A 26155-nucleotide genomic window follows, 5' to 3' on the forward strand; every position below is an offset into this window, starting at 1 on the left:
CCCCCCGGTGCCCCCTCCAGCATCACCCCAATGTCCCCCCGTGTCCCCCCATTATCTCTTCACTGACCCCCCATTGTCCCGCCGTTGTCCCCCCGGTGCCCCCTCACCCCCGCTGCCGGTGCCAGGCCCCGCCCCCCCGCGCGCGCCGGGCACACACCCTCGCCTTTGGGCCAATGGGGGCGCGGCGGCGCGGCCACGTCACGGGCGCGGGGGAAGCTCCTCAATGAGCGCGATTGGCGCGGGGAGCGCGCGGCGCTGCCGGGGCCGCTCCGCTCCGACCGCTTCGAGCCGAGCCGAGCCGAGCCGAGCCGAGCCGAGCCGCTCCCGCCATGATCGCATCGCACCTCCTCGCTTACTTCTTCACCGAGCTCAATCATGACCAGGCGCAGAAGGTGAGGGGGGTCCCGCGGGGAGCGGAAGAGTGGAGAGGGGAGAGAGGTGAAAAGGGGAAAGTGAAGAGGAAAAGGGGGGGAAAAAAAAAGCGGCGGGGAAGAAGAGAAAATGGGGGGAGAGGAAAAGGGAAGAAAAAGAAAGGAGGGGTAAAAGCAAAAACAAAAAAAAAAAGGAAGGGTAAAAGTAAAAACAAAAAGAAAAGGAGGGAAAAGAAGGGGAGAGTGAAGAGGGAGAAAGAAGAGAGAAAGAAAGTGAAAAGGGGAATAAGTGGGGAAGGAAGAAGGATGACGAAAAAAAGTTGAAAAAATAAAGTAAAAGGAAGGAGGAAAAAAGAAAAAAAACAGGAGAGGAATGAAGGAGAGGGAAGGAGTAAAAAGAGCAAAAAGAAAGGGGGAAAGCGTAAAAAAAAAGGAAGGGGAAATGGACCAAAAAATCCCCAAAACCCAAAAACAAAATAAAGGAGAAGAAAACCCAAAAAACTTTTTAAGAGGGAAGAGCAGGCGAGCCGAGCGGGCAGCGGAGGGGAAGCGGGGCCGGGCGGGCGGAGGCCCCGGCGCTGCCCGGCCGCGGCCGCGTGCGGTACGTGCCGCGGGACCCCGCGTGGCCGGGCGGCGAGGGGGAGGAGGAGGAGGAGGAAGGGGAGGAAGGGGGGGATCGGAGGGATCTCCGCGCCTGTGTCTGCCCGCCGCAGCCGGGACCCCGCGCTCCACGTGTCCGCCGCCCTTCCCGCCGGCGCCGAGCATCCATCCCCGGCTGCGGCTGCTCCGGGAGCCGGGGCACGCACCGAGCCGGGGCACGCACCGAGCCGGGGCACCGAGCCGGGACACCCAACCGGGGCACCGAGCCGGGACACCGAGCCGGGGCACCGAGCGGACACCACGGGGCACCGGCCGGGGCCCGAGCCGGGCAGAGCCGGGACACCCAACCGGGGCACCGGGCCGGGGCACCGAGCCGGGGCACCGAGCCGGGACACCCAGCTGGGGCACCGAGCCCCGCACAAGTGCCACCGGAGGGAGGTGGCGCTTGTCCCTCGCGTCCCCTTCCCCACGCGGTGTCCCCAAGGCGCACGTGTGCCCCCGGTCCCCGCACTGACAGGGGTGGAAAACGTCTTTGCGTGACCCGTTCGTTTAGTTTTGGGGTCCTGGATCCTGGATTTGGGGTTCTGGATCCTGGATTTGGGGGTTCTGAATCCTGGATTTGGGGGTTATGAATCCTGGATTTGGGGTTCTGACCCTGGATTTGGGGTCCGCAGCTCCCCGAGCCTTTCCCAGCGTGGCAGCCCCTTTGGGATATCGGTCACCCCCCTGTCCCGGAGCTCAGGAAAAGCTCGGGTGTTCCTGCTGCCCGTGGCTCCGGCCTTTGTCTGGCCAGGACAGCGCTTAGGCTGGGCTCAATAAATTATTCCTGGAGGAGAAATGCCGGGTGGGAGGCTCAGGCTGCTCCTGCACTGCTCTGCTGGCATCTGGGAATAAGGCGGAGAGGAATTGTCTGTGATTCCCCACTCCGGGATTTGCTGGTCTGATTTTTGGAAATCCTGGGCGGCCGGGATTTGCAAAAATCGCCATTAAAAAAAATGAGAGAAATGCTTGGAGAGACCCGGGAATTAAAAAAAAAACTGAGGGAAATGCATGGAGAGACCCGGGAATAACAAAAAAACCTGAGGGAAATGGAAGTGCTTGGAGAGACCCGGGATAACCCTGGAGATGCTCGCGGGGAAGTGAAACTTGCCACGTTGGCCTTTCAGCGGGGTGAGATAGGAAGGAAACCGGGGCAGGACATTTAAAAAGAAAAAAAAAAAAAAAAAAAAAGGTAAAAAACCCCACAAACCAAAAAAAAAACCCAAAAAGCAAAAAAAAAAAAAAGAATTAAAAAAACACACACACAAAAAAAAAAAAAAACACACACAAAAAAAAACCACCAAAAAAACCCCAAAATAAAAATAAAAACAATAACAAAAAAAAAAAAAAAAAAAAAAAAAAACAAAAACAAAAAAAAAAAAAACCAAAAAAAGAAAAAAAAAACCCCAGCCTAAACAAAGTGCAGGGAAAAGTTGCCGAGTTGCCGAGGCCAAGCGATCCGCAAGGAAACACGGGCTCGGCTCCTCGCCGCTGGCCCCGGGGTTGTGCAACAGCCACATCCAGGGTAGGGACGGGGCCGCGTTGTGTAACCCCGGCAGAAATAGGCCAGCGGCACAGCTCACGCCTTCCTTATCGGGGATGGCTGGGAATGATGCAGGGGCAAAGCTGGCAGGGGCCATTCTCCTTCCCTGTCCCCTGTGAGGAGCCTCAGGAACCGGCTCCAGCCTCCCAAACGCAAATTGAAAAAAGGAAGATAAATATCCGTGAGCTGGGGATGCTGCGGGACGCGGCGCTGCCCTCCCGGCCGCCTCCACAACTGGATTTTCTGGGATATTTTTAAACAAATTCCCGTGAATCCTCCCGTGAGGGGAGAGGGGGGAGATGCCAGCTGTGTGCTCTGGCTGCTCCCACCGGGGCTGGAAAAGTCATTGCTGCCTTATGGAGCTCCCCAGGCAAAGGGAGAGGCCAGCATACGGGGTGGAATTCTTGGAAAGCTGCGATTTGTTTGGTTGGGTCTTCTTATCAACCCCTGTGTTTGGGAGAAAAGATTGTAGGTGGTAGCCTGGGATGTGTTTTCCCTTTGGGTCAAGGAGAAAAGGAGCTCAGTTTGGGTTAAAAAGTGCTTTTTCCAATAGCTGTGGTTTGTGTCCGCCTCAAGGCTTTGAAAATAGCCTCAAAAATGGGATTTTTCCGTCCATTCTTGCCATGGAGCAGCTTTACCTGCTCTGCCACCTGTCTGGGGGCACATTCCCTCCCTGCCCAGCCCCTGCCCTGCTCCTGCCTGCAGAGTGGGTTGTCCACACTTATCTAACCCCCAAGGGATTGTGCAAACTTTAATTAACCTCGGCGGCGTCCTTGGAGATCCCGGCTTGAAAGTGTGCCGCTGCCCTGGGATGTGCCAGCTCACCCCGGCCTTCCTCATCCTCATCCTCGTCACTGGGAGGGGGGGCTGAGCCTCTCCTCTGCCCCATCCCTCCTTCAAAAGGGGGAAAAATGGGGGTGGGATTGATTCTCCTGCGTTTGGAAAGCAGGGGCAGGCTTTTAGTTAGTTTTTTAGGGTTTTTTTTTTTAGTTTTTAGGGGTTTTTTTTTTAGTTTTTTAGGGTTTTTTTTAGTCTTTTAGGGTTTTTTTTAGGGTTTTTTTTTTAGGTTGTTTTTTTTTTTTTTTAATTTATTTTTCCTCTGCCCAGGGATTAGCTTCACCCAGCTGATTCCTCCCTGCTGGCTGCCTCTGCAGGTGTGGCAGGGGCGGCTTTGGCAAATCCCTGGAAAACCAAGCTCACATCTTCCCCTGAGGCTGCCCCGGGTCAGGGCCAGCACAGCTCGTCCCACCTTGGGGAGCCACCCTGGGTCTCCTTCCTGGGCCTCCTTCCCCACCCTGCCTCAGTTTCCCCTGCACAGGGGATGCTCCTGCCATCCCAGGGGGGTCCTGGGGGCACAGAGGCATCCCCGAGCCCCTGTGGGTTTGACAAGGACAAACAGACAGCAGCAGCTGGATGTTTCCAGCTGCAGAACAGAGGGCAGAGCGTTTTCTGGCTGAACTGGGTTTTACTGGGGCAGTTGGATGTTTTACTGGGGCAGTCGGATGTCTCCAGCTGCAGAACAGAGGGCAGAGCCTTTTCCCAGCTCAACAGGGTTTTACTGGGGTAGTTGGATGTTTTACTGGGGCAGTCGGATGTCTCCAGCTGCAGAACAGAGGGCAGAGCCATTTCCCAGCTCAGCTGGGTTTTACTGGGGTAGTTCTAGCTGCAGAACAGAGGGCAGAGCCTTTCCTGACTGAACTGGGTTTTACTGGGGCAGTTGGATGTTTTACTGGGGCAGTCGGATGTCTCCAGCTGCAGAACAGAGGGCAGAGCCTTTCCTGGCTGAATTGGGTTTTACTGGGGTAGCTGGATGTCTCAGTGACAGAACAGAGGGCAGAGCCTTTCCTGGCTGAACTGGGTTTTTCTGGGGCTCTGGGGCAGCGGGGTCACCCGAGGATGGGCTGCTGGCTGCTCCCCGCTGTCACTTCCTCACCATCAGCTCCTCCTCCGGCGTGGATCCAGCTGCTGGCCCGGGGCTGAGGATGAGGAGGAACCGGCCGAGCAGGAACCCCAGTGTGACTCACCCAGTGAGGATGACTCCGGGCGTGTGTCACCCCGGGCAGCAGCGAGGGAGGGAGGGAGGAAGGCACCCACGTGGGCCCGGAGCTGTCCTGGAAGGGTGGAAGGACAAGGACGTGGGTGCCAGCAGCAGGGTGGGGGCAGCCCAGCATCACCCCTGTGTCACCGGGGCAAGGGGACGAGCCGGTTCCGTGCCCTGAGTCACTGGGGTGGGAAATGGGGGCAGGAATGGGCAGCGCAGCAGGGACTGGGCATGTGGGGCAGGGAATGCATCCCCCAGGCCTCCCCCTGCTTGGCTTTCCCCAAATTCATCATCCCAAATCATCCCCAATTGTCCCACCAGGGATTTGGGTGGGTGGTGCTGGCACAGTTCCCCCTCCCAGGGAGCCAGCATCCCCTCAAACTGCAGGGATTCCCACAGAACAGCATGCTCCAAGTTAAAAACTGTTAAAAACTGGCATGGGGAGGGAGGTAGTTTGAAGAAAATATAATTCCCAGCACAAATGTCCCTGGAGAGAGGGGTGACAGCGCATGCTGTGGGTTTGGGGTGTTGCAACTTTCCCCAGATTTGAACGCTGCTCCGTCACCTTGCAGTCAGCACGTGTTTGGCTTGGTTGCCAAAAAGGTGAAGAATCTGTCCCAGGAAGCAGCCACCCTCTGCCAGTGCTCAGATTTGCCCCCAAATCTGCAGGAATCAGTCACTCCACCTCTCCCAGTGCTCAGATTTGCTCCCAAATCTGTGGGAATCAGTCATACCCAGCTGAAAATGAGGTGCTGAGGATGGGGAGCACGTGCTCCTGCCCTGCTTCCTGGCAGCCACGTGGCTCTGGGACAGGGTTCAGATCAAAATGAAAACAAAAGGCACACAGCTTCCTCTTCCCATAAGCAGGGTCATTAATGGGAAAGATGTTCTGGGACCCGCAGGAACAAAGCTCCCTTCCCTTCCCTTCCCTTCCCTTCCCTTCCCTTCCCCTTCCCTTCCCTTCCTTCCTTCCCTTCCCTTCCCTTCCCGTTCCTGCTGCGGCGCCAGAAGGGCTGTGCCCCTCAGCAGCCCCAAGTGCCCAGCAGGTGAGGCTGGGAACCGAAGCTGTTTTTTGGGGTGCTTTAGACTGGGCTTTAAGCTTGGCCCCCCCAGCAGCAGCGTTTGGGCAGGCTGAGGTTTCCCAGCGGTGCCGCCGGCACAGGCGACCCTGGGCTCTGCTCCAGCATCCGGCGTGGCAGCGAGTGAACCTTGGAGACAGCCTTGGGCCAGGGGATGGGGATTTGCTGGGGTTTGCTTCAAAAACGTGGCACTGAGCTCATTACACCCACAGCTGCTCCGTGATCCGCAGCTCTAACGCGCTGCCCTGGGCTGGGGCATGCCCGGCGCTCCCCAGCCTCCTTTTCCTTTCCCTCCCCTCCCTCAGTTTGTTTGGATTTCCTCGAGGAAATGCCGCTGTTTAGGCTGGAAGCTTTCCAGGAACTCAATTGCCCCCTTCAGCATCCTTTGTTTGTTTGGAATTGGCGACCTGGCCCAAACCATTCCGTGCTCTTCAGAAGCCTCAAGCAGCTGGGAAGGTGTTTTGTGCTGAGAGATGCTCAGGCTCTGGCACTGCAGGCTGAATTCCTCATTTTACCCCATCTTTGTTACAATTTTAGGGGTGCTTGGGGTAACCAACCATGCCACAGGGAGTTTTGGGGCTTTTGGAGGAGTTTTGGGGAGTCCAGTGGCTCTTCCTTGGTGGGGAAAGATGGATTCAGCGGGGAAGGAGATGTCCTGCTGTAGGCCCTGACCTGCTTTAGCTGCCAAGTGGGGTGAGATCCACCTTGGCAGAAGATGATCCAGGTTTTAAGGGCTTTGGGGATTAGGGGAGGTCACCCTGCTGCTCAGGCTGGGTTATTCTGGTGTGGAGGACATGGGGGACGTGCTGGGCAGGGCCTGCCCCGGGTTTCCCTGCGCTGGGATTTTTGGGTAGGGGGGCTTCACTGCTGTTCAAGCCAGCTCCTCTGGGATGAGCAGATGCTCTGGGCTGATGGCATGGGCTGATAACCCTGGGCACAGCTCCAGGGGAGCTTTCCCACCCTGGGGCTGAGCTCCAGCCCCAGAGCCACCTCCTGACCAGTAACTGGAGCTTGCTGGTGCCAGTGAGCAGAGCCTGGGCACACGGGAGGGGATTTCCAGCAGGTGAAAGCAAACAGGAGGGCAGGGAGGAGAGTGTTTGACTTCCTGCTGGATAAGGAGAGGCTGGCAAACACCTGGCGCCAGGAAATCTCCAGGTTTCCTTCTCCTTGGCCTTTCCCTCCTGTTCAGCTCCCGGTTCTGGGAAGGAGCTGGAAGCACCAGGAGAAGGGGCAGGAGGTTTTGCTGCTCCTCAGGGGATGCAGCATCACTCCTGGAATGCCAGGGTGGGATGGAGCCAGGTCACCCTGGCCCTGGTGCAATTATTTGCCCACAAAATGCCCATTTCCTGCAGCTCAGCCCCATAAAGCACAGCCAGGGCCTGGTCCCGGTGACCCGGCCTTACGTGCCTGCACACAGGTGAGCACACGGGGTGGAGCTTTCCTCCTCGATTCTCAGGGCTTGCAGCTGCCCTTTAATTAGCGCTGAGTGGAGCTAATTGGAGCAGGGCACGGTTTGGGAGCGGGCAGTGTCCGTCTGTCCTGCTCCCTGCTCCGGCCAGGCCGCTGTGCCTGGGGAGGAGCATTTCCACACCTTGCCCAGCAGGACAGCAGGCTTTGATGCCGTTTTTGGGAGCATTCCCTGCACCAGCAGCTGGAGGGTGCAGCAGTTTGCAGGAATGGGAAGGTGGGATGGGTTCCTTCCCTCTCCGGCCACGCGCTGGTGTCACCCCAGCCTGGCCTGTGTCACTGCAGCTGCCACCTGTGTCACTGCAGCGGGCATTGCTCCGGGCTCTGGGCTCCTGGCGTGACCTCAGCGGTGCAGGAATGACAGGGCACTGCATTCCTGCCCAGGAGAGGCCCTGGGGGTCAAGGTCAAGGTGTGCTGGGAAGGGCTTTGCACCTGGAGAGCCTCCTGAGTCAGCCCCGAGCGGGGTTCCTGTTTGGGTGCCCCTGTTTGGGTGTCTGGCTGGCTCGGCAGCCTGTGGCTCAGCACTCCCAGCTGGCACAGGGACCAGGGTGGCCTTGGGAAGGGGCAGAGCAGGGCTGGGTGATGCCTGCCATGAGCAATCCCAGCCAAGCTGCTGTGCCCTGCACTTTGGGATGGCCCAGAGCCTGCTCCAGCTGCCTGTGTGCGCTCAGGAGGGGCTGGGCACTGTCCTGAGCTGTCCTGTGCCCCTGTTCTGTGTCTGACCCCATGTCCCTGTGTCCCCTGCAGGTGGACAAGTACCTGTACCACATGCGGCTCTCGGACGAGACCCTGCTGGAGGTGTCCCAGCGCTTTGAGAAGGAGATGGAGAAGGGGCTGGGGGCAGACACCAACCCCACGGCCTCCGTGAAGATGCTGCCCACCTTCGTGAGGTCCACCCCGGACGGGACAGGTACTGTGGGGCTGAGGGAGGGCTGGGGGCACTGCCATAGCAGGGATGGCACTGCCACAGCAGGGATGGTGGCACTGCCACAGCAGGGGTGGTGGCACTGCCATAGCAGGGGGGGTGGCACTGCCATAGCAGGGGTGGTGGCACTGCCATAGCAGCAGGGGTGGCACTGCCACCAGAGCCACCTTCCCTGCTCCGTGCTGAGCGTGGGCACAGGCCTGGCTCCCTGCTCCGTGCTGGGGCTGGAGGGGATCCCAGTTCCTGCTGGCAGGGGGAGCAGAGAGGAGGAGGAGGAGGGAGGGAAGCCGCCCTCGCGTGCCCTTGCTGGCAGGACAGAGACAGTCACGGGTCCGGCTCATCAGATTTCACGGGCAGCAGTGCCAGCGCTGTCTGAGTGCCACAGGGCCCCGGGCACTGCAGGGCCCTCACAATGTGGCCTTTCTGCCTCTCCCCGAGCTGCCCAGGCCCCGCTCCAGCCGGGCACATCCTCCTCTCAGCTCCCTCCTGGGATGGGGCTCACAGGGCTCTGAGATGAGAATGTTGGCTCCATGTTTCAGAAGGCCGATTTATTATTTTAATATATAATTTTATAATATTATAATTGCAATAATATTCCATAAATATTACTATAAACAATTATAAATTATATAATATAATGTAATATAATGTAATATAATGTAATATAATGTAATATACATAATAATATATTAATATATAAAATTATCTAAAATATTTATATATAATATTTATTTGTATATATTTTTATATAATATTTATTTTATATATTTATAGATAAAAATATAATATATATTATATATTCTATAATAATATATAATATAAATAATATAACATAATATAAAATATAGAATGATATAAAATATATAATAATATATATTATAAATTATATAATAACATAATAATTATAAATGATAATAATGTCTTAAATATTATTCTAAATAAGTATAAGTTATAAAAGAAATAATTATATGATATTAATAATGTTTTATAAAATATTAATATTTTACAATATGTATTTTATTCTAATATATAATTATATATAATATATAATTTATCATTTTAATATGAAATTTATATATAATATATATTGAAGCTATACTAAAAGAATAGAAGAAAGGATTTCATCAGAAGGCTAGCTAAGCTAAGAATAGAATAGAAGAATGATAACAAAGGCTTGTGACTGACTGAGACAATCTGGACAGCTGGGCTGTGAATGGCCATTAATTAGAAACAACCACATGAGGCCAATCACAGGTGCACCTGTTGCATTCCACAGCAGCAGATAATCAATGTTTGCATTTTGTTCCTGAGGCCTCTCAGCTTCTCAGGGGGAAAAATCCCAAGGAATGGATTTTTCAGAAAAATCATGGCTGCACCCTCGGCCACCCGGCTGTGCCAGGCCTGGGCTGCCCTTTCCATGAAGGAATTTCCCCAACAATTTAAATGCTGTTTGTCATTCAAACTTGCAGTGTGAAACCATTGCCCTGTCTGTCACTGCAGCCCTGCTGAAAGTGTCTCCCCTTCCCCCTGAGCCCCTGGAACCCTCAGAGCCCCCCAGCTGCACCTACACCCACAGCTGGGCCTGGCTGCCTGCCCTGGCACTGAGATTCCCATCTATTTAAATGTTGGAGGATATTTTTAATTACAGGCAGGGCCAGGAGCCGCCCCTGGGCACGGGAACCGGTGCAGCCCAAGGTGCTGGGTGCAGGTGGAGCGTGTGTCAGCACTTGCAGCCTCTCCCCTGCCCTCACAGGACGGATCCTTGGCTCCCTGCCCTGTTTCCAGCCTCTCCAGTGCCCCAGCTGGCATTTCTCACCCGGGGCAGGGGGAGAGAGGAGCACCAGCATGGAAAATGTCACACGAGAGGGATGCTGGGGCAGGCACGGCCCTGCAGCTGCCCAGGGCGCTGGAAAATGAGGGGGTTTAGAGCAAATCCCAGGGAAATGAGAGCTGGGATTCCCTGTCCAGCTGGAGCTGCACCCGGCCTCTGGGCGGCACCCCTTGGGTTTTGGGGAGGGGGAAAACCAGGGCTGGGGGCTTGGGGCCTGATCCCTGGGGAGGATCTCAGTGCCCAGGGCCGTGTCCTTCCTCCTTCCCTCTTTTTAAAGCTCCTGGGCAAAGTCTGACCTGGGCTGGGCCCCCGTGCCAGGTGCCAGCAGCTGCTCCCAGGCCAAGGCTGGATTATTGCTGTGCTGCAGCCCTGCTCTGAGCTGGGGCTGGTGCCACAGGGCTCTGAGGGATGTCCCTGTCCTCCCTGTGGTGCCACAGGGCTCTGTGGGATGTCCCTGTCCCCCCTCTGGTGCCACAGGGCTCTGAGGGATGTCCCTGTCCTCCCTCTGGTGCCACAGAGCTCTGAGGGATGTCCCTGTCCCCTCTGTGGTGCCACAGGGCTCTGTGGGATGTCCCTGCCCTGCCCCGTGTCCCTGGGTGGGATTAGACCCCGTTTAATGCCCAGCTCCAGGGGGATGAGAGGGGCTTATGGAAATGCAAGGTCACACCTGCAGGTTAAGCCAAAGCCCAGCCCTGGCTCTCAGGGGCTTTGCCATCCCTCTGTGGGGTGATAAGAGGGGGGAATTGTGCTTTGAAAGCAGGAGCTCTTCTCTAAAAAGGTGCTGCAGGATTTGTGGGGTATCCAAAGGGTGGCTCTTGGCAGCACCTTTCCCTTGCCTGTGTTTGCCCTGCCTGTTTGGCTTTATGGGCTCAGCACCAGGGGCTGATACCTTATCACAGACCCGGGAGCCCAAACTGGGGGCAGTGCCCACACCTGGCACCCGCCACGTGCTCCAGGCATGGCTGGGAATGTTCCAAGGGAGCCTTCCCTGCCCTGCTCCTCCTGCAAAGCTGATCCACCCAGGAATTCACAGGAATTCCCAGAAATCCACCCAGGAATTCACAGGAATTCCCAGAAATCCACCCAGGAATTCACAGGAATTTCCCCCAAACTGCTCTTTTTTTTGGGATCCTCCTGGGTTACCCCCAAGGAGCTGAGCAACCTCTGTCCCTCTTGGCTCCTCTTGTCCCTGGTGGATTTATCAGCCTCTGTGTGCCCTGCTGGTATTGATCACCCTCCTGAGGTGTTCTCTGTGCCCTGCAGGTATTGATCAACCACTGGAGATGCCCATTCTGGGGCTGTTTCCAGCTGGAACCACTGGGGATGCCCATTCTGGGGCTGTTTCCAGCTGGAACCACTGGAGATGCCCATTCTGGGGCTGTTTCCAGCTGGAACCACTGGGGATGCCCATTCTGGAGCTGGGCTGGGGCTGGGGCTGTTTCCAGCCTCACTCCCTGCAGGTGCTGCTGCTCTGTGCACGCCAATGGCCCCGATGGCCCGCGGGTTTTGTTCCCTTTGTGCCTCACAAAGCAGCCCCAGCAGCCAGCACAGCACATTCGGGGCTCTGAGTGCTGAGAGAGGCTTTCCCCTGCCCCAAACAGCCAGCTGGGCACTTTTCCCTGCCCCAAACAGCCCTGGGGCTGCCCTTGGAGGAGCCTTGCTGGAGCCCTGCGTGCTGGGAATTTCAGATTTTCTGTGCTGAGTGCAGGAGAGCTCTGCGTTGAGCTCAGGCTGTGGAGAAAACTTCCAAAATTGAGTGATAGCGCTGGGATTGTGGGTGTGGAGTTTGGATAGAAGAGTGTGATACCACAGAAAGAAACCTTTGAGTTTAAGGTTTTAGAGTATAGGAAAACTTATAGAGCAAGAGGGAGGTTTTAGGGTGGAGGCTGGTCCTTCTCCTTCTCCCTTCCCCTTCCCCTTCCCCTTCTCCTCCCTGGGTTTGGGTGGTTTTGTGTAATTGGATAAAAAGTCCCCATTGCCGCCCATGGGTGGTTGGTTATTGGGTTAAAAGTAAAGATAATTTCAGTGCCATTTCTTAATGGGACAGTTTATCCTTAAAAGGCCTTGGAGAGAGAGAGAGAGGCAGGGCTCCAGTTTTAGTTTGTTGGAGTGCTGCAGAGCTCAGGGTTTGTGAGAGTACAACAGAGATAAGAGCCAATAAACATCTGAGTCCCAGCAAGAAATTCTGTCCTGCACGTTTAATAATGGCAAATAAAAAGCAGCAGAGATTCCACAGCAGCTCTCCCTGGAGAGGCAGCAGTGAGGGCCCCAAAACTTTGGGATTTTCTCCCTCCCTGGTTTCCTGCAGCCACGTTCCAGGAGCGTGTGGCATTCCTGGGCTGGGCTGGGGGGTTTGAGTGCAGCACAAACCAGGCTGAGGAGTTCCCACAGCTGCCATCAGGGTTTAACCCTTTGGGATGGAGGTTTGGGAGCCTCCAGGAGCATCAGTGGGGTCAGGAATGGCTCTGCTGCCTCCTTCCTGATGGAGCCTGAGGCTGCAGCTCAGATCCCTGCTGGTCTGGGCTTTTCTGGGTGGGATTCATGCCCCAAACCATCCGTGACGGTCAAAATATTGATCCTCTGTGGGGGCAGAGGAGGGGCAGGGAATGCAGTGACTGCTCCAATAAAATACCGAAAAATAGAATAGCGGACAAAATGATGAAAAATAACAAAAATCTGGGCTTTTCCTGGTGCCTGGGAGGGGGTGGTGAGCTCGGGGCTCCGTGCACAGGGGAATGAAGGGGCTGTGCTTGTGCTGACCCACAGAGGACGGCGATTTCCTGGCCCTGGACCTGGGCGGCACCAATTTCCGCGTGCTGCGCGTGAAGGTGTCGGACAACGGGCTGCGCAAGGTGGAGATGGAGAACCAGATCTACGCCATCCCCGAGGAGCTGATGAGGGGCAGCGGGGTCCAGGTGGGCTCCCGGGGGGCTCCAGCCCAGGGGATCCTGCTGGCAATGCAGCGCTGGGCACAGGGGATGCGCCATCCCCTCGCAGTGGGGCTTTTTGTCACTCTTTCCCTTTTTTCCAGCTTTTTGACCACATCGCTGAGTGTTTGGCCAACTTCCTGGACAAGCTGCAGATCAAGGACAAGAAGCTGCCCCTGGGCTTCACCTTCTCCTTCCCGTGTCACCAGACCAAGCTGGACGAGGTGGGTGAGGGGCTGAGCCCTCCCTGTGGGTCCCACACCAATTTCAGCTCGCCCAGGGCAGGTCCCTCAGTGCCTCAGTTTCCCCAGCTCTAAGGCAGGGCGGGTGTCTGCCTCCCTAAGGGGCTGTGGCCATAGGGCTGGAGATTTCAAATCTTGAAATTTGGAATTGAGTTCTTTTCTTCCACCCAGGGCTCAGCTCAGCCTCTTGCCAGGTGCCCCTGGTTGCAGGGGACTGTGAGCCCCCCACCCCACAGGGATGGGTCAGGGACCATCCCATAGGCACAGTGAGCCCCCTGCCCCACAGGGATCATCCCATAGGTACAGTGAGCCCCCTGCCCCACAGGGATCATCCCATAGGCACAGTGAGCCCCCTGCCCCACAGGGATCATCCCATAGGTACAGTGAGCCCCCTGCCCCACAGGGATCATCCCATAGGCAGAGTGAGCCCCCTGCCCCACAGGGATCATCCCATAGGCACAGTGAGCCCCCTGCCCCACAGGGATTGTTCCATAGGCACAGTGAGCCCCCTGCCCCACAGGGATCATCCCATAGGTACAGTGAGCCCCCTGCCCCACAGGGATCATTCCATAGGTACAGTGAGCCCCCTGCCCCACAGGGATCTCATCTTTCCATAGGCACAGTGAGCCCCCTGCCCCACAGGGATCATCCCATAGGTACAGTGAGCCCCCTGCCCCACAGGGATCATTCCAAAGGCACAATGAGCCCCTCACCCCGCAGGGCTGGGTCAAGGAGCATTCCATAGGCACAGCCAGCCATCCACCCCTCAGGGATGGGTCAAGGAGCATTCCTTGGGCTCATGAGCAAGTTTTGCTGCAGGGCTCAATCAAAGCTGGTCATGGGAAGCACGCTCCTGCTGCCGGGGCAGCAACGGGCAGCTCACGTGTTGTTTGGCGGCCATAAACTTTATCTGCCACGGAAGCTGCGGCTGATGGCGCAGCAGGTGAGCTGATAACGGGGAGCCAGGGGTCACCCCCAAGCCTCCTCTTGCTGTTCCCCTGCAGAGCATCCTCGTGACGTGGACCAAGGGGTTCAAGTGCAGCAGCGTGGAGGGCAGGGACGTGGTGTCCCTGCTGCGCAAGTCCATCAAGAAAAGAGGGGTAAGGGGCTGGGCTGGGGGCACGCGGCTCCTGGCCAGCACGCCTGGGCTCCGGGCAGGTGCTGTGGTCAGTTTTGCCTCTGTTGGGTCAGCCTCTCCCCTTTCCACCACGCCAGGACTTTGACATCGACATCGTGGCCGTGGTGAACGACACCGTGGGCACCATGATGACCTGTGGCTACGATGACCAGAACTGTGAAGTTGGCCTCATTGTTGGTGAGCTGCAGGGAGAAGAAAGATGTTCTGAGGGTGTCTCCTGGGCTCCAGCAGGGCCAGAGCGAGATCCTGCTTCTTGCAGGCCTGGGGGTCTCTGGGGGAAAAAAGAGAGGGGGATACCAGTGCTGGAAAACCAGCATTGTGCAGAGTTTGTGTGCTTGGTTCTTGGCTTTCTTTGGTGCGTTGGGCTGTGGCCAAAGGCAAATGGGGAATAATGGGATTGGGGGGCAATGGGAATGAGGGATAAGGGGAATGAGCAATAATGGGAATGGGGGATAAGGGGGATGAGGAATAATGGGAATGGAGGATAATGTGAATAAGGAATAACGTGAATAAGGAACAATGGGGATGAGGAAAGGCAGTGTCCCCACTCACCCCGTGCCCCTGCTTGGCCCAGGAACTGGAACCAACGCCTGCTACATGGAGGAGATGAGGCACATCGACCTGGTGGAGGGGGACGAGGGCAGGATGTGCATCAACATGGAGTGGGGAGCCTTCGGTGACGACGGGGTGCTCAACGACATCCGCACCGAGTTCGACCGCGAGATCGACATGGGCTCGCTCAACCCTGGCAAACAATTGTGAGCACATTCTTGGCTCGGGCTCGTGGTTTGCTCAGCATTGTCCATCCTCCCACAGTCACTGGGGCTGGGGAGGTCAGCCCAGCTAACTGGGTCAGCGTGTCCTCTGTCACTGGTGCAGAGAGGAGAGGGGCTGTGTCCCAAAGCAGGGCTCTGTCCCAAAGCAGGGCTCTCTGCCCCACCTGCTGCCCTCGTGACCCCCTCATGTGAATGATTCCTGTTCCCTTCCTGCCCAGCAAAGTCCCCACCAGCCCAGGCAGAACATCCACATCCCAATCCTGCACATCTCCCATTCCCCACAGGGCTGCTGTGGCCTGGGGGTGACCTGGGGGTCCCTGCAAACTGACTGAGCCCCTTCAGGTGGCCACGAGGTCTCTTTGCAAGGTGGTGGTTGTGTCCACAGGGCCTGATATGCTCAGTGATGGGATAAACTGCTCTGGGAAGAGATTACCCAGATTCTGTTTGGGATGGGAGGCTGCCAAGGGGTTTTCAGGTCAGCCTGTGGCCACCTCGTGGCACACACAGCCAAACACACGCATTGTTTGGCCTGGAGAAAAGGGGGCTCAGGGGGAGATAACGGAGAGAGAGGAGAGGTTTAGGTTGGATATTTGGGAAGATTTCTGCTCTGAAAGGGCGTCAGGTGTGGCACAGGCTGCCCAGGGCAGTGGTGGTGCCACCGTCTCAGAGGGATTTAACAGCTCTGTGGCACTTGGGGATAGTGGTGGGCTCGGCAGAGCTGGGGAATGGCTGGACTTGCTCACCTTGGAGGGCTTTTCCAGCCTTTCAAACCATTCCCTGATTGCACCCCCACGGGCAGGTTTGAGAAGATGATCAGCGGGATGTACATGGGCGAGCTGGTCAGGCTCATCCTGGTGAAGATGGCCAAGGACGGGCTGCTCTTCGGGGGAAGGCTCACGCCAGACCTGCTCACCACGGGCCACTTTGAGACCAGATTCGTGTCTGCCATTGAGAAGTAAGTAGGATCCGGGGCTTTCCTGTGTCCCACCCAGCCCGTGGATGGAGCAGCGCCGAGCAGAAGCTGCGCTGCCGGGCACGAACCCCATTTTGTGGTTCCAGGGAGAAGGAGGGGCTGCAGAAAGCCCACGAGATCCTGAGCAAGCTGGGGCTGGAGCCGTCGCACGAGGACTGCGTGGCCACGCTGCGCATCTGCCAGATCGTGTCCACGCGCTCGGCCGCGCTCTGCGGGGCCACGCTGGCCGCCGTGCTGCGCCGCATCCGCGACAACAAGGGCGGCGACCGGCTGCGCTCCACCGTGGGCGTGGACGGCTCCGTGTACAAGAAACACCCTCAGTGAGTGTGGGACAGGCTGGGAATGGGGTCTGGGGGTCCTGGGGACAGGGACAGGGACAGGCTGCGCTCCACCGTGGGCGTGGATGGCTCCGTGTACAAGAAACACCCTCAGTGAGTGTGGGATGGGGACAGGGACAGTGACAGCAGGGGTCTGGGGACAGGGACAGGCTGCGCTCCACCGTGGGCGTGGATGGCTCCGTGTACAAGAAACACCCTCAGTGGTGTGGATGGGGACAGGGACAGGGGACAGGGATGGGACAGGACAGGCTGCGCTCCACCGTGGGTGTGGATGGCTCTGTGTACAAGAAACACCCTCAGTGAGTGTGGGATGGGGACAGGGACAGGGGTCTGGGAACAGGGACAGGGACAGGCTGCGCTCCACCGTGGGCGTGGATGGCTCCGTGTACAAGAAACACCCTCAGTGAGTGTGGGACAGGCTGGGATGGGTCTGAGGTCTGGGACAGGACAGGCTGCGCTCCACCGTGGGCGTGGATGGCTCCGTGTACAAGAAACACCCTCAGTGAGTGTGGGACAGGGGTCTGAGGACAGGGATCTGGGTGTGCTAGGGGTAGGGACAGGGATTTGGGGACAGGGACATGGATTCTGGGGTGCTGGGGACAGGGACAGAGACGATCTGCTGCTGCCAGCAGTGCGCACAGCTCGGCACCAGAGAAGCGCCTCCAAAGACCCCCTCGGGCCCCTCGTTTGGATGCCAGGGGGTGCCCAGAGGGTCCCACTGAGGTCCCCTCTGCTCCTCCCGGCCAGCTTTGCCCGCCGCCTGCACAAGACCGTGCGGAAGCTGCTGCCCGACTGCGAGATCCGCTTCATCCGCTCCGAGGACGGCAGCGGCAAAGGCGCGGCCATGGTGACGGCCGTGGCCTACAGGCTGGCTGCTCAGCACCAGGCCCGCCAGAAGATCCTGGAGCCCCTCAAGCTGAGCCACGAGCAGCTGCTGGAGGTGAAGGAGAGGATGAGGATAGAGATGGAGAAAGGGCTGGGCAAGGAGACGCACGAGGAGGCGACGGTGAAGATGCTGCCCACCTACGTGTGCTCCACTCCTGATGGAACAGGTGATGTGTCCTGTGTGAAACCCCTGGGTGTGAGCCCTGCGCGTCCTGCATCCTCGGGAGGGGCTGGATCCTTTGCTGTGGCCGGTTCCTCTTTGTGGTGGGAGTGGCACTAAGCTCCAGTTTGGTACTGGGCAGAGCCCTGAGCCTCTGGGACGTTCTGCACCTGATTTAACACAAAGCCTGGCCACAAATCCTGCCACAGGATTCCCTCCACCCTCATCCTGGGTTCTGCTCCTGGTTTGGGCGAGTGCCTGACCTTGGCTTGAAGCTTGTGCAGGTCCTGAGGGCCAGGAGCTGGACTTCAGTGATCCCTGTGGGTCCCTTCCAGCTCAGGTTTATGATTTGAAGCCTCACCATCACCCTGAGTGTGGAGCAAACCTCTCCATCCTCCTCCTACCTGCAGCCCCTGTTCCCACCTATCCTCAGCCATATTTCCATTTCCATCCCTCTCCTGGGAGGAGAGCAGGTCCTGTCTGCTCTGTGCCCCATCCTGGATGCCCCGTGCTGGGATCTCTCTGAAGATCCTCTCTTGCCTTGCAGAAAAGGGAGATTTCCTGGCCCTGGACCTGGGAGGAACCAACTTCCGCGTGCTGCTGGTGCGCGTCAGGAACGGGATGCGGCGCGGGGTGGAGATGCACAACAAGATCTACTCCATCCCCGTGGAGATCATGCAGGGCACGGGAGAGGAGGTCAGTGTGGGCAGGCACACAGGGGAAGGGGCCCCTTTGCTGGTTTTGCCTTTCCAGAGGGTGAAACCACGAGTGGGGAGCGCTGGTGCTCTCCTGGCTTTGGAGCAGCCAGCTGTGCCCAGGGCTCTGGGGTTTGGGAAGCTGGGGTCTGGTTTTTGGGTTGGAAATGGTGTTATTCCCAGCCGTGAGTGAGCCTCCCTGAATCCCACACACCCCACGAGGGCAGATTAGCATCATCCCCGTTTCCCAGATAGGGAAACCACAAGACAAGCAGTGAGACACGTTTGGAAAGGGTTTACAAGGTGCTCCAGGCAGTGCTTGGGGACTGGGCTGGAGGGGATGCCTTGCAGAGGAACTGGGTCCCTGCTGGCCCCCAGCCCTCCAGGGACCTGTGGGTGGAGATAATGCAGGGATTTGGCCACACTGGAGGGGGAAGAGGGTGAGCTGAGCTTGTTGGGGCTGCTCACCTCCCACAGTGCACCTGAGCCACGTCCTGCTCCGTTCAAAGTCCTGGGAGTGATCTGAACACTCCAGCAGGCCTGGGAATGGGTCAGAACCCCCAGAAATCAGGCTTCCAGCTGGGCCCTGGCTGTGGTGGTAGCTGTTCTCCCTCCTTTGCTCATGCAGCTCTTTGACCACATTGTGCACTGCATCTCTGACTTCCTGGAGTACATGGGGATGAAGGGCGTGTCGCTGCCGCTGGGCTTCACCTTCTCCTTCCCTTGCCAGCAGAACAACCTGGACGAGGTAAGAGGTAACCCCAGCCCTCCTGGCAGCATCCCTGCCTGTGCCTGGCCCTCCAGGGGCACTCACTGGGCGCTTTTCCCACAACAGGGAATCCTCCTGAAGTGGACAAAAGGCTTCAAGGCGACGGGCTGCGAGGGAGAGGACGTGGTGGGGCTGCTGAAGGAGGCCATTCACAGGAGGGAGGTGAGCAGCCACAGGGCTGGGAGAAGCTGGGCTGCTCCCACATCCTGGCTCTCTTTGGCATCATTAATTGGCCTGTAAAACAAATTACTGGGCTGAGCTCAGCGTAATGAGTGTCGGAATTCTCGCAGCCGCCCTTACTCATCACTTGAGGTTGGATTTTCAGACCCTGGGGCTACGGGCTGGCTCCTGGCCAGGGCTGGAGCAGACTTGTCTGGCCCTGAGCTCAGGAGAGAGCGGCTCGTTTCCTCAGCACAGACCACCCCAGCCCCTGCCAGGGGCTGCTCCTGGCAGGGCTGCCCCAGCTGGAGCTGTCTGAGCTCTGCCTGCAGGCAGCTGGGGCTGGGGAAGGCCAGGTGTGAGCAGACTCAGCAGGAATTCCAGGCCCTCCAGCAATAACTCCTGCAATCCATCCCTCTGCAGGAATTCGACCTGGACGTGGTGGCAGTGGTCAATGACACTGTGGGCACCATGATGACCTGTGGCTACGAGGATCCCTACTGTGAAGTTGGGCTGATTGTCGGTGAGCACTGAACGTTCCTTGTGCAGCTCCTGCCCCGTGCTGCCACCCCTGCCCTGGGGGCACAGGGGGTGTCCTGGCGTCCCTCTGACCCTGCCCCTCCCCACAGGCACGGGCAGCAACGCCTGCTACATGGAGGAGATGAGGAACGTGGAGCTGGTGGAAGGGGACGAGGGCAGGATGTGTGTGAACATGGAGTGGGGCGCCTTTGGGGACAGCGGCTGCCTGGATGACATCCGGACGGAGTTCGACGTGGCCGTGGATGAGCATTCCCTCAACCCTGGCAAGCAGAGGTGGGTGGTGGCTTTGGGGGGCAGCTCTGGGGGGCTGGAAGGGACTTTGGGAGGCTGCCCCAGCAGCCCCTTGGTGGGTCCAGGGGATGATGGGCAGGACGCTGACATGTCCCTTGTCCCCTGCCCATGCTGCTGAGGGGAATGTCCAGAGGGCACCTGGCAGAGCTGGAATCCCCAGCCAGCCCCAGTGTCCCTTCCTGTGCTGACGTCCAGCCTCATCCTCTCCTGCCCAGGTATGAGAAGATGATCAGTGGGATGTACCTGGGGGAAATAGTCCGCAACATCCTGATGGACTTCACCAAGAAAGGGCTGCTCTTCCGGGGACGTATCTCGGAGAGGCTGAAGACCAGAGGGATCTTTGAGACCAAGTTCCTGTCCCAGATAGAGAGGTGAGCTCCACCAGCTCCAGAGCAGGGATGGAATGTGGGGGAGTTCTGGTGGGAGAAGCTCTGGTGTGGAGCCAGGGCGGTGCAGGATGGTGCCCCACGGGTGAATCTGCAGAGCCCACATGGTTGGTTGGTTGTGTGCAGGGACAAGGAGAGGCTGCCTGGGGCTGGCGGCACAGATGGCTCTTCATGCTCTGCCCTGGGCAGGGTGGCAGGGGCGTCACACTCCGCTGGCCTTGTCCTGAAACAGCCTCCCTGATCAGGATGTGGCACCAGGCCACATCCAGGCCTGAAAGCTGAGGTTTGGGGGGCTGCAGGACCACCCCAGGCCCTGCCACGAGCCCGAGTGCAGGGTGAGGATGAGGAGGAGCAAGGGGAGGCTGCCCATCCCTGACTCTGCCCCCGCCGTGTCCCCGCAGCGACTGCCTGGCCCTGCTGCAGGTGCGCTCCATCCTGCAGCACCTGGGCCTGGAGTCCACGTGCGACGACAGCATCATCGTCAAGGAGGTGTGCACGGTGGTGGCGCGGCGCGCGGCCCAGCTCTGCGGCGCCGGCATGGCCGCCGTGGTGGACAAGATCCGCGAGAACCGCGGCCTGGACTTCCTCAAGGTCACCGTGGGCGTGGACGGGACGCTCTACAAGCTGCACCCGCAGTGAGTGCCCCTGGATGTGCTGCCTGGGGAGCTGGGGGCTCGGGGGGGAACGGGGGAGGATTGGAGGTGTTTTGGGGCCTTGAGGCCTAACAGGAGCTCGCTGACCCAAACTTGAGGCCTAACAGGAGTCAGCTGCTCCCTCAAGGACAGGGGCTCCTCCAGTGCCACTGGGCCTGACCCAGATGTGGTGACCAGCTTCAGCCAGGGCTCCAAGTCATGGGGATGGGTCATGGAGGTTCATGGCCACACAAATTGCCCATGCCAGAGCTGGCTGGCTGGTGCTGCTGGGCACTGGAGCTCAGACAGGATCTAAGGCACTGAGCTGAGCTTAAATAGGGCTCAGGAGCCCATGGGCAAAGGGAGGCACTGAAAACTCCCCCCACATGGGGCTGGTCAGGGCTATTGAGGCTCAGCAGAGCTCCCAGGGCTTGGTGGGCCTCGAGAAGGGGCTGGGTTTAGGCCTGAGTGAAGGCACAGCATGGTCATGTTGTAACCATGGGCTCGGGCTGAAGTGTGGAGACTTGGGCTTTCTAAGCTTCATCCATGACCATCCATCCATCCATCCATCCCTCCATCCATCACCCACCCACCCATCCCTCCCCCTGGGGTCTGTGTTTCTCCTCGAGGCCCTGTGAGGCCGCATTAGGGGCTGGGACTGACACCTTCACCCCATGGCCGCTCAGCTCAGAGCCTCTCCCTCTCCTTGCCCCGCAGCTTCTCCACGGTGCTGCAGGAGACAGTGAAGGAGCTGTCCCCCAAGTGTGAAGTGACCTTCCTGCAGTCGGAGGACGGCAGCGGCAAGGGCGCCGCGCTGATCACGGCCGTGGCCTGCCGCATCCGCGAGGCCGGCCAGCGGTAGAGGGAAGCAGGTTTGCCCCAGAGCTTGGTTTCAGCAGAACAGGACGCGTTTCCTCTCCCGGCCCCTCCCTCGTCCCCCTGCACACACTCGCACACCCCCTCCCCTCCAAGCAGACTCGTAGCTTTACTCGTTCTCGGGGCACCGCGGCGCGATGGAGACGCCGTGGGCTCCGTACCAAGTGTTGTCGTAGGAGTTTCCTTGCATGCCATAAAACCTGCTGTCGAGTAAAGCTCACAGCGCCTTTTGGCTTCTCCCTGCATTTCCAGGTGGAGCTGGAGCTGTCCCACCTCCGTCACACCCCAGCTCTCCTCCCACCACCGGCCCTCCCCTAGCAGCAGTAGGGATAACACTCGGATGATTCAGACACTGCATTGTCACTTTAACAGAACCTATTTATGTGTGTCGGAGCCGTAGCTGTCCGTGCTGTAGAAGCAAACCTCTAAGATTGGGCTAAAGACCTCCACTAGTCTTTTACCCTGATCAAGGCTGTATTATTTCCATGAAAGTCATGGTAACTCTTAAAGCACAGGGTGCAGAGTTCCACGGGCGTGGCTGTGGCTGCACTGGAGGTACCGCGTACCTCCCTTGGTGAGCGACCCCAGAAAGTTCTGGGGCCAGGCTGGAGGTCCCTCGGCCTTGGTGAGCGATCCCAGAGAGGTTCTGGGGTCCCTCAGCCTTGGTGAGCGATCCCAGAGAGGTTCTGGGGTCCCTCAGCCTTGGTGAGCAGTCCCAGAGAGGTTCTGGGGTCCCTCAGCCTTGGTGAGCGATCCCAGAGAGGTTCTGGGGCTGCTCAGCCTTGGTGAGCAGTCCCAGAGAGGTTCTGGGGTCCCTCAGCCTTGGTGAGCGATCCCAGAGAGGTTCTGGGGTCCCTCAGCCTTGGTGAGCGATCCCAGAGAGGTTCTGGGGTCCCTCAGCCTTGGTGAGCGATCCCAGAGAGGTTCTGGGGTCCCTCGGCCTTGGTGAGCGATCCCAGAGAGGTTCTGGGCTCCTCAGCCTTGGTGAGCAGTCCCAGAGAGGTTCTGGGGTCCCTCGGCCTTGGTGAGCAGTCCCAGAGAGGTTCTGGGCTCCTCAGCCTTGGTGAGCAGTCCCAGAGAGGTTCTGGGGTCCCTCAGCCTTGGTGAGCAGTCCCAGAGAGGTTCTGGGGTCCCTCAGCCTTGCTGAGCAATCCCAGAGAGGTTCTGGGGCCAGCAGGCCCCTCAGCCACCCCAGCAGAGCACGTGCCTGGAAATAATGGGGGACTCAGGGTCTGATCCCGTTTGCTGCCCTCTCCCCAGCCCTGAGTAGTGCAGAACGTGGCGTGTGTAGGTCGTGTTCCCCCAGCCCCTCCCGTGCACGGTGGGCCCCAGGAGCCGCGGGTCAGGGTCTCCCCTGGCCGGCCCCGAGCCCGTGTCTGCCCTCGGCGTGGAGAGTCTGGTTTGCTTTGTGTCTGTGAAATAGTTCTGCGGCCGCAGCCTTTAGGTGGCACCTGATTTATACACTGTATATTTATGTTTTAAGAGATCTGATGTCTTTTTATGTACATAGTCTTGGGGGGGGTTGTATCACTTAGTTTTAACGTCACCTTTTCATGTTGTCGAAGAAGAGTACAGAGTAATTATTTTCTTTTTTTTTTTTTTTGATCCTGTCATGTAATTTTATTTTTTTTTTTAATTTAAAATTTTCTTGGGGTAGACTGGAGAAAGAGACCCAAATACCTGAGGAACTGTTGTACAAGAAGAGGTTTGGGCATTCTGACTTTACCAGCAGGACAAAAGGGAAAGCAGAAAGCCGGGGCGTGCAGGATGCTGTGGGCTTCAGGCTGGCTTTAACCTTAGCAGAGGTTTTGTTTTGTGCCCTGGAATTTTTATGTCACGTCCCTGGGGAGGTGACACCCGCAGGGCCCTGCAGCAGCAGCAGCACCCGTGTGCCCTGGCCCAGGGCAGGGATCCGTGATTGCCAGCAGAAAACTCTGGGTGAGCTGAAAGCTGCAGGTTCTGCCTCGGCGAGAGGAGGCAGGCAGAGGGTGGGGGGTTTTCTGTAAATATTTAGCAGAAGTTAATGAAATTTCAGTGATGTACAAAAAAAAAAAATATATAACTAATAAACCCCACAAACAGCCCTTCAGATTGGAGGATAGAGTTTTGTCTATTTTTATGTATATTTTTATACTGCTTGGGGTAACCTCATTACCAAAAGTCTCTCTTCTGTGTTGGGGGTCAAGTTCAGTAGCACAATTTTAAAGGAAAATTACTCTTTTGGGCATTTTAAATGCTTATTTTTTTATAAGCCTCAAGACAATTATAACAAATAAAACCTGTGTATAGAAATGATGTAAGAAACCAAGTTTAGTGGAAGTTTTAGAAGCTGTCAAATAAATCTTTGAAGGATGATACAGATATCCTCTAATCTGGTACCAAGCAGTTTTGTGTGATTTTTTTTTTTTCCTCAGAAAACCAGCATTTTGCCTACTGAAAAATCAAAACAGAAATCATTTTAGCTGCTGCACTGTGCAGAGTTGCATTAGTGGCTGTTTTTACTCTTAGCCAGCTGTGCCCCTGCTGAGCTCCATAGTGTTTTCATCTGTTAGTGAGTGAAATTGTGTAGTTTTGGGGGCAGAGTGGGAAGGATGGGGATCTGAGCAGGGGGAAATTGGGGAGCAGGGTCACCACAACCCCCTCACCTGCTGCAGCTCTCAGGGGTGAGGACATCACCCTTGTGGGGTGCTGGTGGTGGATTTTTGGCTGGGCTTGGTCACAGGGACATCCCCTGGCTCTCCAAGGCTCCCCTAATGCTGGGAAGCTTTTGCTTGGGCTCAGAATAAGCAGGGTCTGCAATGTTCCCAGTTCAAATCATTACAGAACAGCTGTGGGTGCAGCCCACGCTCCCTGGGGCTGCAGGAGGGGTTTGGGGAGCCCCTGGAGGGGTTTGGGGAGCCCCTGGAGGGGTTTGGGATCCCTGGAGGGGTTTAGGATCCCTGCGATCCCCAGCCCTGCAGGTGTTGGATGTCCAGCCCAGAACCTCACGCCAAAAACGTCGCCATGGGATGTTCTGTGAATGTGTTCAAAATGAAGAAGGGAAGATTAAATCCTAGTTATTGATATGAAGGGAAGATCAAATGATTATCTGTGGGGACAGACGGACAGACTGCTCAGCCTGGTTTGTCTTCCCTGCAGCAACAAGTGCTGCTTTGTGGGTTTAGGATGGTTTTGTTGTGCTTGGCTGTTCCCATCTGGGTGCATTTTCTCTGCTTTCCTGGGGTGCTGGAATGTTCTCTGGCCACGCAGGCAGCAGGGAGCAGAGTCTCTGCCCTGCCCTGCCTGGCAACTCTCCCCTCCTTGGTACTTTGGACAGGATTTTATTGGGCTTTTAACATAAATGTACATCTCTATAAACACAGTCAGCAAATGGCTGAGAGCTGCAAGCACAATTTGCAGCTGGCGCCCAGGGCTGGCAGGGAAAGCTCGGTGCTATCAGTGGGGCACAGATCCCTGGCCTGGCAGCAGCTCAGGTGCAGTTTGACCCGAGATAACTCGCTGCCTCCTCTCCTCCCTTATCAGGCAATCCAAACCCATCGGGCTGCCACAGAGATAAGGGGGTGAAAGGTCCAAGTGCACAGAGGGGAGAGGTGCAGAACGGCGCCAAGTGCACCGTGCAGGGGCTGCGAGGAGCAAGGTGACAACAGAATAACCTGGAACGTGGGGAGCCCTCACCCCATTCCCCTCCAGACAAGGAAAGTGCCTGCTTTGGGCACAGCAGTCCCTGCTCTGGCACCAAAATGGGCACTGAAGGCAAAAAGAGGCAATTCTGGTTCTCAAAGTGAATTGGAGAGAGGAAATTCTTTGCCTTTGACATCCCTGACCAGCCCAACATCTTTCTGGCCTGAAGCAAAGAAAATGCACCTGGATGTGGGCAGGGGAGTCCTAAAGCCAAAGACTGTGTGGCTGCTGGCAGAAACGAGTGCTGTAGATTCACCTGATGTTGTTCTCTCTATTGTGTTTACAATATTTATTTTAGCAATTGACTGCAACGATATTATATATAGGCTTCCTTATTTTTGTACTTTTCATACCTGAGTGTGGTGTTGTACTGCTCAGCTCCCCTCGGCCACCACTGCTGCTCCTCAGAGACAATAAACCAGAGAAAAACAACCACCAGCCACTGCTGGGCTCAGTGTCGTGTGTGTGGGGCCCTGGGCTGCCCCTGGCACTGGCAGTGCCCATGGCCAGGAGGGCACAGGGACACCCAGGGGCCAAGGGAAGGGGTTGGTGCCTGGCAAATCAATACCAGATGGGTTCCCTGCTCCACATCCCACATTCCCTGCTCCTCATCCCACCAGATGGGTTCCCACATCCTGGGGGCACTGGGTGGGTCCCACTGGGTCCAGAGGGCACAGCAGGACCAGGCCCTGGCAGGGCTGCAAACCCTGCACAGCTCAGGCTTTGATGTGCTGCAGAAAAACCCGCCTGGCTTTGAGGGAGCTGCTCCCTCTGCCCTTAACCAGCTGCC

General features: G+C 57.1%; 1 protein-coding gene across 4 annotated transcripts in view; it reads left to right on the forward strand.

Moving 5' to 3' along the window:
- LOC135457022 (hexokinase-2) overlaps positions 1 to 25807 on the forward strand; it is a 33741-nt gene extending 7934 nt beyond the window's left edge. For 2 of the 4 annotated variants that reach the window (XM_064731288.1, XM_064731286.1), the window contains 17 exons: positions 7889 to 8051; positions 12664 to 12812; positions 12929 to 13048; positions 14071 to 14166; positions 14282 to 14381; positions 14779 to 14962; positions 15780 to 15935; positions 16040 to 16273; positions 17039 to 17343; positions 17884 to 18032; positions 18660 to 18779; positions 18867 to 18962; positions 19383 to 19482; positions 19589 to 19772; positions 20006 to 20161; positions 20578 to 20811; positions 21526 to 25807. In XM_064731288.1, the coding sequence (XP_064587358.1) occupies positions 7889 to 8051; positions 12664 to 12812; positions 12929 to 13048; positions 14071 to 14166; positions 14282 to 14381; positions 14779 to 14962; positions 15780 to 15935; positions 16040 to 16273; positions 17039 to 17343; positions 17884 to 18032; positions 18660 to 18779; positions 18867 to 18962; positions 19383 to 19482; positions 19589 to 19772; positions 20006 to 20161; positions 20578 to 20811; positions 21526 to 21670 (2691 nt within the window). In that variant the 3' untranslated portion in view covers positions 21671 to 25807. Of the gene's footprint in view, positions 1 to 245; positions 393 to 7888; positions 8052 to 12663; positions 12813 to 12928; positions 13049 to 14070; positions 14167 to 14281; positions 14382 to 14778; positions 14963 to 15779; positions 15936 to 16039; positions 16274 to 16743; positions 16794 to 17038; positions 17344 to 17883; positions 18033 to 18659; positions 18780 to 18866; positions 18963 to 19382; positions 19483 to 19588; positions 19773 to 20005; positions 20162 to 20577; positions 20812 to 21525 lie in introns of those variants that run through there. The other 2 variants (XM_064731287.1, XM_064731289.1) reach the window with 2 other exon arrangements.
- The last annotated feature ends 348 nt before the right edge of the window (positions 25808 to 26155 follow it).

This window comes from Zonotrichia leucophrys, chromosome 22, assembly GCF_028769735.1.
Source record: "Zonotrichia leucophrys gambelii isolate GWCS_2022_RI chromosome 22, RI_Zleu_2.0, whole genome shotgun sequence".
NCBI lineage: Eukaryota > Metazoa > Chordata > Aves > Passeriformes > Passerellidae > Zonotrichia > Zonotrichia leucophrys.